Source organism: Crocodylus siamensis, chromosome 4 (genome assembly GCF_052110815.1).
Source record: "Crocodylus siamensis isolate JL-2025a chromosome 4, ASM5211081v1, whole genome shotgun sequence".
Taxonomy (NCBI): Eukaryota; Metazoa; Chordata; order Crocodylia; family Crocodylidae; genus Crocodylus; species Crocodylus siamensis.
In genome coordinates this window covers 168793887-168812317 of record NC_143398.1, presented here as the reverse complement: position 1 = coordinate 168812317, position 18431 = coordinate 168793887, and the positions used below count along the sequence as shown (strand labels likewise).

The 18431-nt window shown below is 42.3% G+C and overlaps 1 protein-coding gene and 1 pseudogene across 1 annotated transcript; both read left to right on the top strand.

Annotated features, from left to right (window-relative positions):
• Positions 1-6150: 6150 nt before the first annotated feature.
• LOC149867158 (gamma-crystallin B-like) lies at positions 6151-8176 on the top strand (annotated as a pseudogene).
• Positions 8177-14804: 6628 nt separating this feature from the next.
• On the top strand, positions 14805-17987 carry LOC149867157 (gamma-crystallin M2-like). Its single transcript, XM_090041686.1, has 3 exons — positions 14805-14813; positions 15861-16103; positions 17712-17987. Exons 1-3 carry the CDS (start codon positions 14805-14807, stop codon positions 17985-17987), a joined length of 528 nt encoding a protein of 175 aa, XP_089897812.1.
• The last annotated feature ends 444 nt before the right edge of the window (positions 17988-18431 follow it).

The following is an 18431-nucleotide window of genomic DNA, read 5'->3' as shown; positions in this document are numbered from 1 at the left end:
CACCTCTCCTACCATCTTTGCTATTTCTGTTTTGAGGAAACCCCTTTCCACCACTCCTGGGAGAAGAAGGTTTTATGTTGCTGCTCTTTCGTATTAATGGGGGACCATCAGTCATAAAAAGTGAGTGACTTTGTGGAGAAACAGCCATTCAGAGCCAGTCCTTTGAGCAGCAATGGAACTTTTCCATCCACAGAGATTATTATACAAAGTTGGATAAGTATTAAAGATTGACTCTTTTTGGATCATTGTAAAACAGATTCACATTAGAAAGATTGTAAAATGGTATACATAAAACTCTGGTGGTGGCGCTACCTGCAGCCACGTCCACATTTTGGGGATCCTGGGATGCCAGTAGGTCTCGGTCTACTGGCTGGGAGCACCACTCATTGGAGTGCTCTCCCGTGGTCCTCCCTGCACCAGCCCACACACTAAATAAATATTTACAATAATTTATTATTACAAAAAAGAGATTGACAAATTTGACATCCCATAAATAACAAAATATTTTCAATGACCTCAATAATAATCTATACCAGCAGATAAAGCAAAGATTTATCACATAACAAAAGCAATTATGTTACCAACATTAACACTCAGGCAACTTATAACAGATATATGCACTTAATCAGCCAGGTCTCCACAAAACCACTCTGCCTGCAACAAAGTAGCCCACTGTGGAGTTGCTGCAGTGGAGCCCCGGGGAGCGGCACTCGCTCTGCCTCTGAAGAGGGGCGGCGATGCCGTCATCTGGACAGGAGACGGGGGTGCCTGTCAGGACCTCAGGTGTGGCTGCTGTGGAGACCAGGGTTTCTTCCCTTGCCCAGTCTTTGTTGGACACCTGCAATCAGTCGTACCATTCCCCAGACACTTCCCAAGGCAGCTCCCCTGTGTTTGGCACCTGGACTGCCCCTTCTCGGCTGTACTTTATTGAACTTTGCTGGAGCTCCCACAGCCACGATTCCCTGCTGCTTTCTCCAGCTCTCCCAGAAAGCCTCCTCTAGCAACCCCTGTCCCCAATTCCCTCCCAGTGACTCCCTGCACCCAGGGAGCTAAAGAGCGGGGAGGGGATCCCGTTTGCACAATCCCTGCTCCTTCAGTAAAGGATACCAGGCAGTCCTGGGTACTCCTTAGCTGGTGGTTCCTCTGCCCTCAGTAGCAGCTCGCTCAGTCACGAGTCTTCTGCCAGTCATCCCCTCGGAAGCAATTGTCCTTAGTAGCAGCCCTTCTCCGCACAGTGTCAGCTCCCCTCTGCTCACTTGGTCTTTGTTTTTTCTCGGGTTTCCTGCCCTCGAATTCCAGCTGTCCAATTGCATGCGTGCATCCTGTATGCACAGCCAGCTGTAGATCCTTGTCCCAAGAGTGCAAACACCCTGATTGAGCTCGCAAGCTCCGAGGAAACCCTTCAGCATCTTTACATACAATAGCATGGTTACAGATAGAATGTTAATTTCACCACTCTGTGCACCTTAATAAACACAGAGGATAAGAGCGAAGGCAATGAGAAATTCAGTTTTAGAACAGCTTCCGTCACCATAGCTTGGCATAATTATGGAGGATCCATAGTTAGGACTGAGTTCAGTTTTCCCACTGAGAACAGAGATTCAGTCTGATATGCTGCATGCTTCATTGCAGAAACAGGACTTACATTATAACCTAAACAGAGAATATCATCACTAAAAGCCCTGGCAGTAAACTATGCAACCATATGGGAATCTCAGGAAATGGACTGACCAAAAATAAAACAAAATAAATCAGATGGCACTGTAAGAGTGATTTACATAGCCTGAGGGTGTGGTGGGAGGTTCAAATCCAGCAAAAAAGAGAGGCTAGGAACAGAAGTTACACATAGTCTGTATAAATGATCGGAAACCTGTTCAGACCTGTCACATGACAGAAGTTCTGTGCACATAAACTGCTTTCAAAATGTCTGAAACCAGTTTAAAATAAACCTGGAGGGATGTAAACTAAGACTTAACTGATTTAGGTCAAATGGATTTACTGAACAGTCCTAGATCCCCTCCAGGTTCTAGTTAACTCACAGTCCCCACAGCATCCCATGATGCTTTGCACCTCCAGCCTTGCAGGGTGGGTGGGCTAGCACTGGCCCAAGCTCTCTACTCCAGCCAAGCAGGGAGGCGTGCTCTACCCCTGCACCCCCCGCCCCCGCCACTTCTGACCTGGGCCACTGCAGGCATGTGGCTGCATTTCCAGAATCAAAAGTAAATATCTGTTCACTGGCTTACTGGTTCAATCTACACAGTTTAGATTAATCTGCAAAGATGGAATTGATTCAGCCTTGGGCTTTTTGACTGTCTGTGCTTAGCCTTAAACACTTGCATTCCCACTAATTTAAAGTTAAGCATGGATCAAAGCACTTTGCTGGATTGGGGCCTAGTTTAACATTCACTGCTAACAAGCACTCCTAAGCAAGCTGTTTGCTTATGGGTTTGAACTGCCTGAGGCTGAAGGGGAAATAAAACCTGTGTCCCCTATTTCCTGGGGAAGTCTTGCTGCCACTAGGATACTGCTAGAAATAGAATATTGTTAGAAATGCGCAGCTTGCATCTTGCACCTGATAAGAAAGAAATACTGCCAAGGACTTTTTCTTTCCCAGCCTTGCCACAGCCTTTCTCATGCTAATTGCAGTTTCTCCCCCTCACCTGCCTTAAGTCTTTCTCATGCGGATTGCAGGAGCCAAAATTCAATTATCTGTGTCCTTGAAAGGGTGGGGGGGGGGAAGTAAACTTTTGGTGACCTGTTGTAGTTTCTGAGCATGCTTAATTAGCTGATGCATATTTACTTCTCCACCCTGCATACTTAAGTAGTTAATTATACTATACATGCGATGTATATAGTGATGTAACTTACATGTATGCTTGTATGAAACGGAAGTAAGCTGTAAGAGTTCCTGTTTCTGCACACGTGCCCAGGAGAGAGAAGATAAATTTCGCTTGTGAATACCAATGCGGGGTCAGAGTAATCTGAGTACCTGACTCTGCTCTGACCTTTGTTTGCAAACAAATGCCACCTTTGTGCCGTTTAATGTATGTGTGTCTGTGATTTTCTGTGGGCCTCCAGAGAAACGAACCGCCTTTGTGCAACAATACTATGTTACAGGAAATTCCAGGCTGTGCATGACAACTGGATGGGGACACCTACCCGCAGCCCTGACTCAGGAACCTAACCTCAGGAGAGTAACTGAGTTTAAAATGTCTCCATGTGCTCAGTATTTTCTAATGCCTAATTCTGTAGGGTGCTTTAAAGCCATAACAGAACAGATGTTCACAGCACTTAAAGCGCTTTGTAAATGGCAGATCCTGCTCTAAGTTAACCCTTGATGGACGTGGTATTAGGCTATAGCGTTTTAGGTTAAAGTGCTTTTTTTGAACATCCGTCACACTTCAATGTAGGTCGCATTTTGCCACCATCTCAGGGGCCCTCTCTGGGTGGCTTGCTAACCTCAGCTGGTGCTCCTCTGCTGCAGGTGAGAACTGGCCCAGCTCCACCACTGGGCTATCACAGAGAGGAGACTAAAAAAATCTGTCTTCTCCCCGCACAGCTGCGGGGAGGGAATAGAGCCTTTCTGTGGCTCAGATCCCACGCCCCCCTACTAAGCTGGATGGTTTGAGTCTTGGTGGGGCCAGGTGGGAGCCAATCCATGTCAGGGGGGCTCTCTTCCCTCCTGGCTTCAGTTCCCAGAGTGGCAAAAAGCTGGATTGGCCATTTTGCAGCTCTTGGCCGTAGCTGTCAAGAGTCTGGAAGAGGGGAGGGAGCCCCCTGCCACACGGACCCAGCCCAGGCCCCACACCCAAGAAGCCAGCCAGTAAGCTGCAGGGTGCCCTCACAGTGGGAGGGGGCTCTGTTCCCTACCCCTACCTTCCAGCTGCTGCTGACAGTCACCAGCTGGTGTGGGGTCAGGACTGGGGAGAGGGGCTGTTCCAGCAGCCTCCTGGGAGGTATGGGAGAGCACACCTGCCTGCTGGCCTTGACCAGTACAGAGAAGCACTGAGGCCCCCCGCCCCCAGTGGCAAGTGTCTATTTGGTTCATTCCTGCTCTAACATATAGCACTTTACTTAAAGTGAATAACTAGAGTACTTCTGCTAGGGCCTCTGCAGGCTGGCTGACTAACAGCTACTACCTGATGCCACCTGTAGACGAAATGAGAGGCATGTGTGCACAGCACTTTAAAGCGGGTTAAATGCTTTTGCACTGCTTTAATGGTTTCAGTGCCTGCATGCATCGGCAGTGTATTGCACATTAATTAAAGCCACTGTAGCAAATTTGGCAGTGTAAAGCACCTTAAATGACTTGGGGCACAGCAAACTAAAACTCTTCTGAAGAGTTTTAGTTTGCTGCCCCTACATCTGCAGAACAAAGCACCAGGCTCCATGCAGCTCAGGGGCTCTACAGGAAGCCCTGCAAGCAGCCTGGCAGCAGCCTGGGAAGGCAGGCTCCGCACAAGAAAAGTGGCGAGCCTGATTCCCACCCCACCCTTGGAGCCTTCCTGAGCTGCACGGGGACCCAGTGCTTCCCTCTGCAGCTGCAGTGCCCCCCGGGACCCCCCAACCTGGGTGCCAGCGGGCAGGAGCCACCTAGGGAGGGGAGGGGGGCACTGCTGCCATGGAGGGAAGCACTAACCCCCCCACCCCCGCTGCTGCCCAGGGACTGCTCCATGTGCCGGAGAGATGAGTTTGGATGTGTGCACGACACCGGGATTTAAAGGGTCCCAAATTGAAACAGTGTTTTTAGAAACCCACTGCTTCAGTTTAGGGCCCCCGTTTCATCTACACACACCTTAGCTAGCTAACTACCACCTGAGAACCATCTCCTATTTCTCAACCCCATAGTCTCCTGTTAGGAAGCTTCTTTAAATCATATCTTCCATTATTACACTGACGGAGTTTTACTTTTTCATGGAAGTTAACCTCTTCTGGACTCCTGATAGTGATCAGCTCGTACTCTGAACTAAAAACTCAAGTTCAGCAACTAAATGCTTGCAGAAGGGAAAAATATTTTTCACTAATTAAAAATGCTGAGCTTAAGTATGAGTAACTAACCAACCCATAACTCGGGATGAGAATAAAACATCACAAAGTCCAGTGGGTTTTACTACTTGTATATTTGAAGTTGCTGTGTTGGTAGCAGTTTCAACCCAAACCACTGAACTTTTCAGGAGGTTCAGGGAACCACTGAATCCTGAAATGTCAAGCGAGAGCAAAAATCTACTTAAAATGAGTGTTTTGATCATTGCACTTTCCAACATGCAGCTGAGTTATGGTACCTGGTATATTGGATGAAATTCCTTTCTGTTGCTCTTTTATGTAGCAAGGATAAATCCCATATGAAGTGCTACGTTAAACCATATCTTTTGAAATGCATCTGAGGATGACCAATGCCACAACATGACGAAACTGAAATGTTTTTCTGAGTCAAATGACAAATGGAGATGACAATAATATTGACATGGGAGGAGCAAGAAACAAGAGAAGCAAAAGGCAGTTTCCTTTTCTCACAAGAGGAAAGTATTCAGTCAACATTTTGGGGAAATTTAAATTTGATGTAAATGGCATGGAGGACTGTTGGCTAAATCCGACAGGAAGAAGTGGGGATGGGACAGGGCACACACTGTACAAGCCTGCAGATCAGTTTCTCTGACCCTTACAGTTTTTGTATAAAGGGGTAAATTAAAAACAATCCTGGTGATAGTGGTTTCTCTCTCTCTTTCATTTGAGCCTGCTGCACTAGGTTGTCCACTGGTCTACATCAATTTACTGCCACTGACAATTTAGCCCACTGTCTCCTAGGTTCTACAAACCTAGCAGCTCATTAACATTTGCAACATCAGTGAGAGCAGCACAAATGCACCAAAAAAAGAAACCTATAAAGGTACATACAGGAAAAGTCCACTGATCATGATAAAGGCAAAGCATGAAATCCTCTTAGTATTCAGAACAGGTCCCTTTTGTGTTAGAGTTGCAGATGTAGCATTATGTCTACTGTATATAAAAGCTACCACTGCAGTTGTCCATAGCACTGAGCTTCCACATCTGCAAGCTTGTGAAAATGGGAAAGGTAAGCTAAGCTCAGACAGACTAGTATCATGATCTAATGTGTACATTTGGATGAACAATGGGTTTTTATAAAGCTTTATGTTGCAGATTGTTTTCTACAAAGGTAGGAGCTTCTGGGGCATTGTATATATGTAGCAATGGTCACCCTGGTCTGTAGTCCTACCTTCAAACAATGTAGTCTCATCCTGATAGGAAGTGGCAGCTGGATAATTTACAAGTGCCCAAGCAAGAAATCAGTATAGGGGAGAATATCCCGACTTCCAGAAGTGGCTTGGGCTACAAGGATTTTATTGTCTCCTGCTCCCACAAGCAAGTTCATTGTTTGGTCTAGCAGCTTTAAACATTGACAGTGTCCCTTCAAGAGGTCACTACAGAGAGAAACTTCCTTAAGCAGTCAGCATCAGCAAGCATTATGGCACTGGAACAAATGCTAATGGAAATAACATAAATTAATCATTTAACCGTTACCTAATAAAGGTTAGTGCAGTTTCATGGCATGTTAAGGATGTGGAAGTACTACAGAAAATTTATATTTCTAATTATTATAAAACCCTTTTGTGCCATACAAAAAACACACGATAGTGCAATTGGGATGACCTGTATAAAATGCTCTTGTAGCTATGGTATGATGAAAATTAATACATTAAAAATGTGTTGGGCCAGACTGTCAACTAGTGTTAATAAGCTGTATTGACTTCAGATGAATTAGGCCATGTCAATTTATGTTAGCTGAAGAACCAGTCTGTTTAAAATTGCTCTCATACTTCTTTGCTACTGGAATACATAGTGCAACTTGCATTAGTAATCACTCTCCAGTTATCACTGATTCACAGAAGCTCAGGGTTGGAAGGGACTTTGTGAGATCATCAGATCAGTCCCCCTGCTCTGGGCAAGAAAGACTGCTGGGATCAAATAATCCCAGCAAGGTGTGCATCCAGTCTCCCTTTGAAGACCTTCAGGGTAGGTGCCTGCACCACCCCCGCTAGGAGTCTATTCCAGAGTCTGGTCACATGAACCATGAAGAAGATTTTCTTTATATCCAGTCTGAAACCTTCTAGGAGTTTATGACCGTTTCTCCTGGGGCACTTCGGTGAATAGTTGTTTGCCTAGCCCCAATGCTTTCCCTGCTATATTTGTAAGCTGCCACCAAATCTGAACTCTTTTCTAGGCTGAACAGTCCCATATCTATCAGCCTTTCCTCATATGGTTTGCTCTTCAGGCCTCTAGTAATATGAGTGGCTCTGTACGAGTGGCTCACCTGGCTAGGTACTTGGCAACATGGTCATCACTTCCTTCTATGTATAAAATGGGAAAACATGAAATAGTGTGTATAAAGATTTTATCAGTATATATGTCAGTGGCTACGCTGCTAGTGATTGGTGATGAGCAAGAACTGCCATTCATTTCAAACTCAAACCAATAACTTTTTCTGACACCTCATTATATAGTCCATAAAAAACAAATATATACACATGCAATATAGAAAGCACACCATGTGGCAGGATGCTCCGATACACACATATACTTTATAAATTATGTGGACATTCTCAAATGAAAGGCTACAGTAAAGATACTCTGGAGCTCTTCAGTTCAGAAACTCATTCTACAAAGATTTCAAAAGGTAATTGCTAAAAGATAAAAATCTAGTTTGAAACAGAAGTGGACTGCCTGTCATCTTGATGGTCAAAAGGGACACAAATGGTTGAGCTAATGAGAACGTTGCATATACAGCTTCTATTGGAGAAACGTTTGGTGAAATGTCTGGCCATATTTCGGAAATCAGAAATGTTTACATCTCCTTTTCTGTGTGTTCCATTTGCCGTCACAGAACCCTGGTTCCCACACGATTCGGCTCTATGAGAGAGAGGAGCTTCAAGGCCTCATGCTGGAGCTCACTGATGACTGTCCATCAGTTCCAGATTGCATCCACCTTACTGAGATCCACTCCCTCAATGTCTTGGATGGCTCTTGGCTCTTGTACGAGCTACCTAACTTCAGAGGGCGACAGTACTTGCTGACCCCTGGGGAATACCGAAGATTCCTTGACTGGGGTGCAGTGAATGCCAAAGTTGGTTCCTTACGACGAGTGGTTGACCTACGCTGAAATGTCATTTCCCTCGAAATAAAGTGCTGCTGAATTCTGAACGTACTTTTTCAGTCTAATACTTGCCAGCATAGTTCGAATTTGTTTGACATAAAAACAGGTCTAAATTGTGGAATTAGAATTTCCCCAAGGATTAGGTGTATGTTTCAGCATTGGGAAAATAATTCAGCTTAGAGCTATCCGTAGTTCAGATTGGACACATAAAATAAATGTTTTTGATGTTTGTTGAACTGATTCAGAATAAATTGATAAGATTCTTTCATGCTAGTTTTATACTATGTTTCTAATGGTCAATCCAAGGTATGAACTCATAAAGCTAAGGAGAATTTAGAGCAGAGAACTGGACTTTCAATACATGTAATGATCACTAGTTATAAGTATTAATTGCAATCATCATTAGGGAGGGAAGAGGATAGAAAGACACACCAATGTATAAAACAGAGGAGCCACTAAATATATTCAGGATAGAACTTTCTTTCTTTGAAAAAGGCCTAAAAAGACACTATGAGCTACAAACACCCTACTTCCTTTTCTAAAGTTGTAGAGCTCTCTTAATAGCACTCTGCAGCGATTCTAACTAATGTGCCCCTCCACATCCCCTTCTCCCCCCACCCTTTCTTGTTAGAGCCTTCTCTCCCCTATTCAGGAAGGTTTAATTCCCCAGTTCCTCCTAGTAAGAGAAATATTTTTAAAATCAGATGTGAATGTAATGCCATAGATACTCACCTGACAGCCTGATTTCATTGGCTTCAATAGAGCTATTCTGATCTATGCCAGCTGAAGCTCTAACCTAATTAATCAATGGCCATACTGTCATTCTGCTAATAAGTATATCATAGCTTAGTAACAGTATGACATCCCTAATGTAGTCTTCAGTCTATATGAAACAGGCACCTCTGAACCCTATGCATTATAATTTACAAAAAACAAAGTACAATACAACAACATTGATGTTACATTTTAACACCCTCGGCTGAATTCATTTAGACCCTTTCATTAAGGCAAAGTACAAAAGCATACCGTTGTATTTTTTGTGCTCATTACAGGTGTGTAGTGAGACATGGCCGCACAGGCACAGTGTAGTCTAACCTTGTTTGCCAACTACACACAACACTATAGGCCTACCTATGTACACAGGCAACTGCTCTAGCAGGGTTCTGGTGTCTTCTGGAATACAGAAAACAGTGAGAACCACCAGACAGCATCCTTTTAAACAGACGGTGGCCTAGCTAGTTCCTACACACCATACACATGCCTAACTTGAAGCATGCAAGTACTTCCAGGTTTTAGTAAAATAAATACTTAAGTGCTTTGCTGAGTTAAAACCAAACACACCGGCAGGAACCCTATGTGCCATAGTAAACGTTCAAGTAATAAAAGCAAACCTCTGCAGTGGTATAATGCCTAAACCTCACGTTTCTTCACTCGGTGCAGAAGTTTCACTCCCACTTTTGGATCTTATATATGTTTGTCACTAACAAACTATTGCTGACTGTGTCACTTCTTTCACTGTAACAACAAACCACTTGTGTGCTGCCTATAACATGTATAGAAATTCAAAGAATAAATACCACTCACCTCAGTACAGCAAAGAATGGTCTTGTGGGCCAGAGGGCAGAACAGGATTCCTGTTTTTCAGCTTATGCAAATCAAGCCCTAAAGCTGATGTATATAGGATAAAACCCAGTCAGAACAGAGAAATGTTGCCTTGACTATTCTGCAAAGATGAGAAGCACAGCTGGAAACCCAAGTTTCCCTGTTTACAAACGTAAGGTATTCGGCATCTATGATAATTATACCATGTAATGAACAAATAGAATAGCATGCGTCTTGGTATTTGCTAAACCAGCCTTTCCAGGCTCCCATGAAAATTATCAGTTAAAGCACACTATCTGCTTGCTTCCTCCATAAAATGGTAGAAGACTATAAAGAAACCAATATTTTATGCATACATCAAAATATATTACTTGCCTTAAACAAGGCTGTAATAAGTGTCCACCAAGACAACAGATCAGATCTCCAGCTGCCATTAATCAGTGCAGTCAATGGAACTGGGCCAATTTACTGCAGCTGAAGATCTGGTGCAATTAGCACAAAAGCTGTATAAAAAAAAGCATGGGCTCTTTGCTGGTTTGAGTATTCTTTTTGGTACTAGAGAGGAAAGTTAGATCTGTGATTAAGGGAGGGATGAATATTAAGAGCTATAGGCAGTCTTTTCTTAAACAATCCACATACTTTGGGTCCTATCTGTGAAATGGGAATTTTAGTAATTCCTGATTCAAGACAGTCTTGAAAGGCTTTCTTTATTTGTGTTGGTAAATACTCTGATCTTCTTGAATAGGTCTTACATGAGTAAAGAGCCTGCTGAAAGGGAGACAACTATCACTATCAGACAACCTAGTCACTTCTCTGAAAACAAATTTTGGCTGAAATTCTCTCAGGCTGATATAGTACATCCAGGCTTTTGTGTGCTGCTTTTCTTGTGCGGAGGGATGTTTCTTCAATGTTGACATAAGTCTCAAATGTGCAGGTCTCAATTGTTAGTTACATTAAACAAATGATAAGTTTGGACTATGAGGATGAAAAATGGACTTAATACCAGCAGAGACCCAAGTCCTCAAAGTTGTAATGGAAATCCTCATGGAATACACTTAAATGGGCAATTAAGTCTGTAATGTTGTCTTAATAGTATGCAGTATTTGCTACACGCCATCTCCCATTGTAGATCGTGCCTGAAGATCAAATTTTTAAGTCTGTTTCAAGATAGCTGTTTGATGAGCTGCGAATACTGTACTACCATAGGGTATGGATCTTCTTAGAAAAGTGGGAAATGCTGTTATTACAAACTCTGGACTTGTCTCAGTAAGCTCATTTAGGACCAGGAGATAGTCTTAACATTAAGACCTGGCATATGCTACCCATTTTCTGGCAGAAGTCCAGTCCCATTGGCACAGCTTTGAGTGTGTGCATATGCAAAGCTGCTCTGTGGTAGCTGAGCCCTCCATTCTGCCAACAGATTTGATCCACCTTTGCTGTGAGAAATGCGGCTTCTCGTGCTGCCTGGGAACTAAGTGATAGCTCATTTCCAGCAGTAGCTGGTACCTTAGCAGTGTGCACTTGACACTGGCAGCACAGTTGCTGTGGTACAGCCAACAGAAGCATACAGTATGGTAACAGCAGCAGTCATTACCATCTGTGGCCAGCACATCTAGCAGACAACGGAAGGTACAGCCTAATTCACTGGTTTCTCCCCCCTAACCGGCATAGCTGGCTCCACCATTCTCCTTTGCAGGTCACTGCGGTATGGTGGGCAGATACCTGTGATCCATTCGGAGAGAAAGAGATTAACTCTTTCCTCACTTCCCTGAGGACATACTCCCAACACTTAGGCTGCATACCACTGCCATATTTACAATTCATAATTCGCCTTCAGAATTTGGTGAATATTTGAGCATCCAAGCATAGAATGTGTTTTTCATGATTGCTAGCAAAGCTCAGTCTCTCAACTGTCCATTGAAAGGAAATACCAAAAGGTTGTGCACCCCCAGAATTCATATTGTTTGATGAATGCATAGCAACCTACACATGCAATATACTCCTGGGTCCTCATCACTCAAGTTCTAGGAACAAAACAATTAGAGGAACAGGAAGTGAGATATATGAGGAAAAGTTGGAAGAACTGGGATTATCCAGTCTGGAGAAGACAAGAATGAGAGGGATTTCACAACAATTTTCAGATATAAAAAAGGTTGTTGTAATAAGGATGGTAAGCAATTGTTTTGTGTGTCCATAGGGAACGGGACAACAGGCTGACAAGACAACAAGGCTAGATATAAGGAAGAACAGGTGAAATATAAAGAAAATTTCTAACTGTGACGCTGGTATAGTACCAGGATAGATGCCTAAAGGGTTTGTGGAACTTCCATTACTGGAAGTTTTAAAGCATAGTTTAAATGAAACACATGATTGAGATGACTTGAGACAATCCTGCCTTCAACACAGGGTTGGACACAATGGCCTCTTGAGGCCCCTTCCAGTCCTATGATTTCAGCATATTCTTGCAGCCATACTGAAATCAGTAATCTATTGTATAGGCAATGAAACCCTAAGAATAAGATTTCCCGAGTGAAGCATGTCTCAGAAAGGAAAATAGATGGCAAAAAAAATTTAAAAGATTTTGTCTCTGTTGCAAAATACTGGGGGTTTTAGGAAATATAAAGCATAACCCTGCATGGAGAGTCATTCTTGATTACTTCATTTTTCCTGTGTGGATTGACCTATACTGGGTTAAACTAAATAGGAGCCACACTGTTGCTCCAGAATAAAGGTATCGACATATAGAGGTACTCATCTTTTGTCCTTTAACTTCATCCCGAATCTTAATCTACATTAACTTTGAAATGTAGAAAAGCTGTTACTGAAATTATTTGACTGGGAGAGGACCAAAAAAATCTCTTGGAATTGTAGTCCTCAGACACCACTGGACCAGATTCACAATACTAGCTACTGTATACACTTACGTTGTACAAAATCTTTCACATAACTTGGGAGCTGGATCCTAAACTGGTGTAAATGAGTGAAGTCACTGGAGCCATGCCAGCATAAAGTACTTGAAGATCTTCTCCTTTGTCTCAAAATTTTTGCTGACATTACTATGAATAATGCAAATGCAACAACAAACAGCAGGAGAAAGTGAGGGTGAGACATAAGCTAGTGGGAGCATGTATAAACATTTACAGGTGGTATTTGCAATGAGGCAGCAAAGCAACAAGAAGTTTGTTCTGTGCAGCATGAGATGGAGAAGTGATATGAATATGTGCAGACCAGATTGGAGACTAATCGTTTAAGTAAAGAGAGAGAGAGAGAGAGAGAAAGGAATAAGGAGAAATAAAGGGATAAGTGTGAGAGACCAGAAAAATTACAAAGATGAGCTGAAAAATCAAAGGGGCAGTTTGGATCCTGGGCTCCAAATAAGTCAGTATGGATTTAATGATTTCCCCAATTATGTTAATACTAGTTTGGCTCTGAGTGGAAGCAAACACACAGGCCCTGAGGTTACATCCAAATCTGGACACATAAACCTCTGTGCTCATGTTAATTCCCATGAATGTAAGTGAGATCCAAGCTAGGAGTAGGGAGCTTTGCCAGCATGTTCCAGTGCAGTATTACAACACAACACCTTTTGGTTTTTTTGTTTTTTAAATCTACCCAGTATTTGCAAGAAATAGCCAGAGCTACTTCTGTTGATCTCCTTGCATCCGTCTAGTTACTACAGTACTGCAATATAAAGATTAAATAGTAACAGTGCTGGCATGTCAAGCCAACTAAGGAGCCAGAAACAATGTCACGTGTCCAACCTCAACCTACCTGCCTGGAGACACTAAAAAACACCATATAAACTTACTAGGAAAAATTCTTCTACTTAATAAAAATTTTATGCTTGACTGCGACAATTTTTTTCCTTGCACAGAAAAATGTTGTATAAAGTATTAATTTTTTTTGGCTAAAATACATTAATTCTATCAAAATGAGGCTATTTTCTGGCCTCTAAGAGAGGGAAAAAAAATCTCTCTTCACTCTCCTAAGATGAATGTATTCATTTTTAAACCTTGATAGTCCCCTTGAGTAAGTAATTAAAGTGTTTTCAACTTTCAGTTTAAATAGTGGAATTAAATTTTAGATGGGTTTGGGGCTCCATGACACATAGTATTGATTGTGTGTGACTGGAATTAAATACTAGAATGATCTAAGCATTCACTGTTACTCCACATTTTGAGTATGTGACTAAAATTCAATTCTAGAGTGAATTAGTACCCAACAGGCGCATCTACACATCACCCAATGTCGCCATAGCAATGCACTATGTCGCCGTATGACATGCTACAGCAATGTAGCAATTACACAAGTCTACATATGACTGGCAGCTACTTTGCCATATTGGCACACTCGCCCATTTTAGCATGCTGCTACAGCAAAGTAGCAGCTGAAACTAACCATGCGCCACACTCACGGTGCAGTAACAACGTTGCCATAGGACACGTGTAGATGCATCCATTTTTACATAGAATTTTGATGGAATGTGATTCATTTACCACCATGACTGCAATATCACCCAAAATGATCTGAGAAAAACACCTTTTTTTCCCCTAAGTGACTGGAAATATAGGCCTGATTCAAAGCCAGGCAGTTTTACTGGCATGATGCCAGAGCTACTTTTCAATGTCATGGAGAACTCATGCAAATTTTAACAAGTCTTTTGCTCATGAGATCAGAGAACAATGAGAGATTAACACTAAATGCCAGGAAACAATTTGGTGGCAGCAGTACCAGCATTTTCTCTTGAACACGATCCCTAAGGGAAATAATGACATTATTGCAGGACATACTCTTTCTCTGATCCTTAGTTATTTTCAGTAACAATAAAGTTGCCACTCAGTAAATAGAAGATAAAAACAATAGTTTACTAAGAATAATTTTGATGATGACGAAGGAAAAAGAACTGTTAATTTGCTTTACTGAGCAAAACGGTGTCTTTTGTCCAATACACGTGGACCCAGCACTGTTTCCTATATAAAGGTCACTTGATCCTTGCAGAGCACTGAAGTCTCACACCTAAACAGGAGCTAAAATGGCAAAGGTAAGAAAAATGAGTGAATATTGTCAAATCTGCTTTGTATGTGAAACAACTTGAATTGTTTCTCTGTTTAGTTTGCTTAAGTTAAGTTTGCCAGAGCCTGGAACAGGCTTCCCAGAGAGGTGGTGCTCTCACCTTCCCTGGAAACCTTCAAGAGGAGACTGGATAGGCACCTGGCTGGGGTCTTATGACCCCTGCCACCCCCAGTGCTCCTTCCTGCCCATGGCAGGAGGTCGGACTTGATGATCTGTCTAGATCCCTTCCCACTCATTGATTCTATGATTCTATGATTCTAAGTTTATGTCTTTAATTTTTTTTAAAAGCCCATTTTATATATTTCTTAAAATTAGGACATTAATAGATGATTATGAGAAAATTGTAGTTTGGAAATGAATCTGGAAGTTCTTCCTCTTATGTTTTTTTAAGTACAATGAGATAAAAACTCCCCACACCGCATTAAACCAGAACTTCGCAGGTACTGCTGCCACTGTTTGACTCTTCCGTGTTGTTAAATTAATGCTTCACCTACTTTGGAGACCACCACTGTGTTTCTGCACCATTCAACTCAATAGGAGCTTTGCCATTCAATTCAACAAGTGTAGGACCAAGCCTTAAATAGGAGGGATGCTCCCTCCCTCTCAGCCTGGTCCCCAAATGTTACTGCAGTAATTTAGAAAAGTCTGAAAGCTCTGGAACAGGTTGAAGGAGATTTCACCCAATGCAGGGCCTTCATATATAAAATCTCAAGGGATATGGGCAGTAGCATACAGCACTATGGTGACTGGGAGCAGCTCTGGTTTGTGGAATTTTTCATGCAGGGGCTGCAACCTACAATCATCCTGCAAGATGTACATGAATTATACTGTTTTAGCTGCCAGTTGGCAAAAAATTCCCAGCATGCCAAAGTGGCTCCCCTTCTCCTGGACACTAGAAACTTTGCCACTGATTTGGAAAGGCTGTGGATCAGAACTTGTGTAAAACAGAAGGCCAGAGCCAATGTTTCAAATTAAGGCTTTCTAATGACTAGCATTGCCTTTCATTTTTATGCAGATCATTTTCTATGAGGGCAGAAACTTTGAGGGCCGCTCCCATGAGGTTACCTCGGATCAGCCCGATATGCATTCTCACCTAAGCCGCTGCAACTCCATCAGGGTGGAAAGTGGCTGCTGGATGATCTACGAGCGCAGCAACTACTTAGGTCATCAGTACTTTCTGAAGAGGGGAAGCTACCCAGACTACCAACAATGGATGGGCTTCAATGACTCCATCAGGTCTTGCATCATAATCCCACAGGTAAATTCACTGGTTTTGCTGTGGTTGAATTTTTGTGGCATGAAAACACTTTGAAAGGCCTCAGCCAGGCTCAGGGCTCTCTTACCCTACGTGCTGAACACACAATCCCTGCCGCAGACACCTTGCAGTCTTGATTGAGAGACAAGCACAGGGTGGTGGAGGAAATGTGATGAGTTTAAGAGACAGACTTCAAAAGGGGCTTGCAAGCCTAAGAACGTACAGAGCAGGGCATTGGAATTTGTTATGAAATCGAGGACATCTCCACACCTGAGAACACCTGAAGTCTCTCCAGGCAGCATCTCCATCTTCTGGCATTTTATATCTTTAAACATGTGACCTAAAAGGGCTGTGTCCAAAGTCACAGGAGAAGTTCATTTTTATGCAGAATTGGACCAAATACTGCTTGATTCCCAGTTTAGTATCTCAACCACAAGGCCCTCCTTTTTTCTCGCAGGGTATTATGGACAAGGCTGATAACTTGCTTGATACACCCATTCCAAGGTCCTGTTTTCCATTTTTATCATTTTCCCAGACATTAATGCTTTGTGGTAAAATATAACACTTTGTGCTGGGCACGTGACTTTTCTCTATTTCCAGGCAATTCTCCCAAAATTGGCAACATTTACACCAAACTGTTTTTAGACTATGGAGTACTGGAGTTGGAACTTGTCAGGGCCCAGCTGTAGTAGATATTGTGTAAAAATCTAATGCATGAAAATCCTGAACCACACCTTCAGAGCTAAATAGAAAAAGAGTTGGAAGGAAAAGAGAGGCAGTGAAATGATGAGATGACTTGATAAAAGACACAGTGGGCACATCTACAGGTGCGCTTTAATATGCAGTAACCTATTTTAATGTGCATTAAAGCATCACAAAAAGTCCAATTTCACTAATGTGCATTAAAATAAGCTAATATGCTTTTTTCTAGTACCTCGCAATGGAGGTACTAAATGTAATGCACATTAGCAAAAGTACATTAATGACTATGTAGATGCACCATTATTTATAGAACCCAGCTCCTCCAACGCCTTGTGTGGTGGTACCCGTATCCTAAGTCAGAATCAGGAGGCAGGAGTGGCTGGGAAAGATATTTGGATGTTTGCTATACTTTCTAATTTTAATATTTCATTCTCTTTTTATAATTTATTTCGTCTTTAATTGTAAGCAACCCTAAGCCCCTTTTTGGAAAGGGCAGCATATATATACATATATAGATAAATAATACTGTTCCATTCCCTGGACAACATTCATATTTAGAAAAGCTGTTGCACCCTGGGAGTCTAGCTACCACTTGCCATTTACTTTGGCCCACTTAATCTGTTTGTAAATAAAATATAGACATACAAAGCTCAGATCACCACTGCTGTGCACCAGTGTCACTTCATTGTCATCATTATATCTACATAAGGCTTACATTAACAGGAGAAAAAAACTGAGTAAATACTGAGTTACACAAATAATATATTGTGGAATCAGGCCCCTTTCCTGCTGATTGAGGAAAAGTGACAATTCATTTATATATCATTAACAGCAGAAAAGCAGCAAATGACCTATGGATAGAGCTACTACTCACATTCTGTGTACTTGTGTTTGTATTTGTCGTCACAGCCCAGAGGCAGTAGCAAAATCCAAATCTATGAGAAAACTGATTTTGGAGGCAGGATGATGGAGTTAATGCATGACTGCTCTTCTATCTCTGAGGAATTTCGTCATGGAGATATCCAGTCTTGCCAAGTAATTGAAGGAAGCTGGATTTTCTATGAACAGCCAAACTACAGAGGACGGCAGTACCTCCTGAGGCCTGGCGAATACAGAAGATTCACTGAATGGGGAGCCATGACCTCAAGAGTTGGGTCTTTGAGGCGTGTGGTGGACAGTTACTAAGCAGCACGTTTTCTCAGGCTGTGAATGCTTCTCTTCATTGGTTAAATAAATGTGTGCAGTTAGGCTGGGATTTTGAAAGGTGCCTAAGGGAGTAAATCTATCAGATTTCCTTCAATGTTTAGAGTCTCGATCCAAAGCCCACTAGAGTCAATAGAAGTCATTCCATTTCTGGTTGGCTATGAATCAGGCACTAATGTGATAGGATCCAGTTCTGCTCACCTTCCTCCCAGAAGAAGTTCAACTGAAATCAAAGGTTGTGAGCAGGATCGTGTCCATAATTGCTTAGGCCCCAGCTATGAAAGAATTAGGAAAACACCATTAATTCTAAATTGCTGAAGTGGAATTTGATCTGCAGAGTGAAATGAATATAAGGCGCTGCATGATTTGGCCCTCAGAAAAAAAAAATCTATTCTTATAGGAAGAGAAGCAAACATTCAGTTTTTG

Bases quoted from the DNA above. Each gene is read 5' to 3' on its own strand.
- LOC149867157 (XM_090041686.1), top strand. The intron at 16,104-17,711 runs GTAAATTCACTG...TTGTCGTCACAG, and splicing joins CTTGCATCATAATCCCACAG to CCCAGAGGCAGTAGCAAAAT.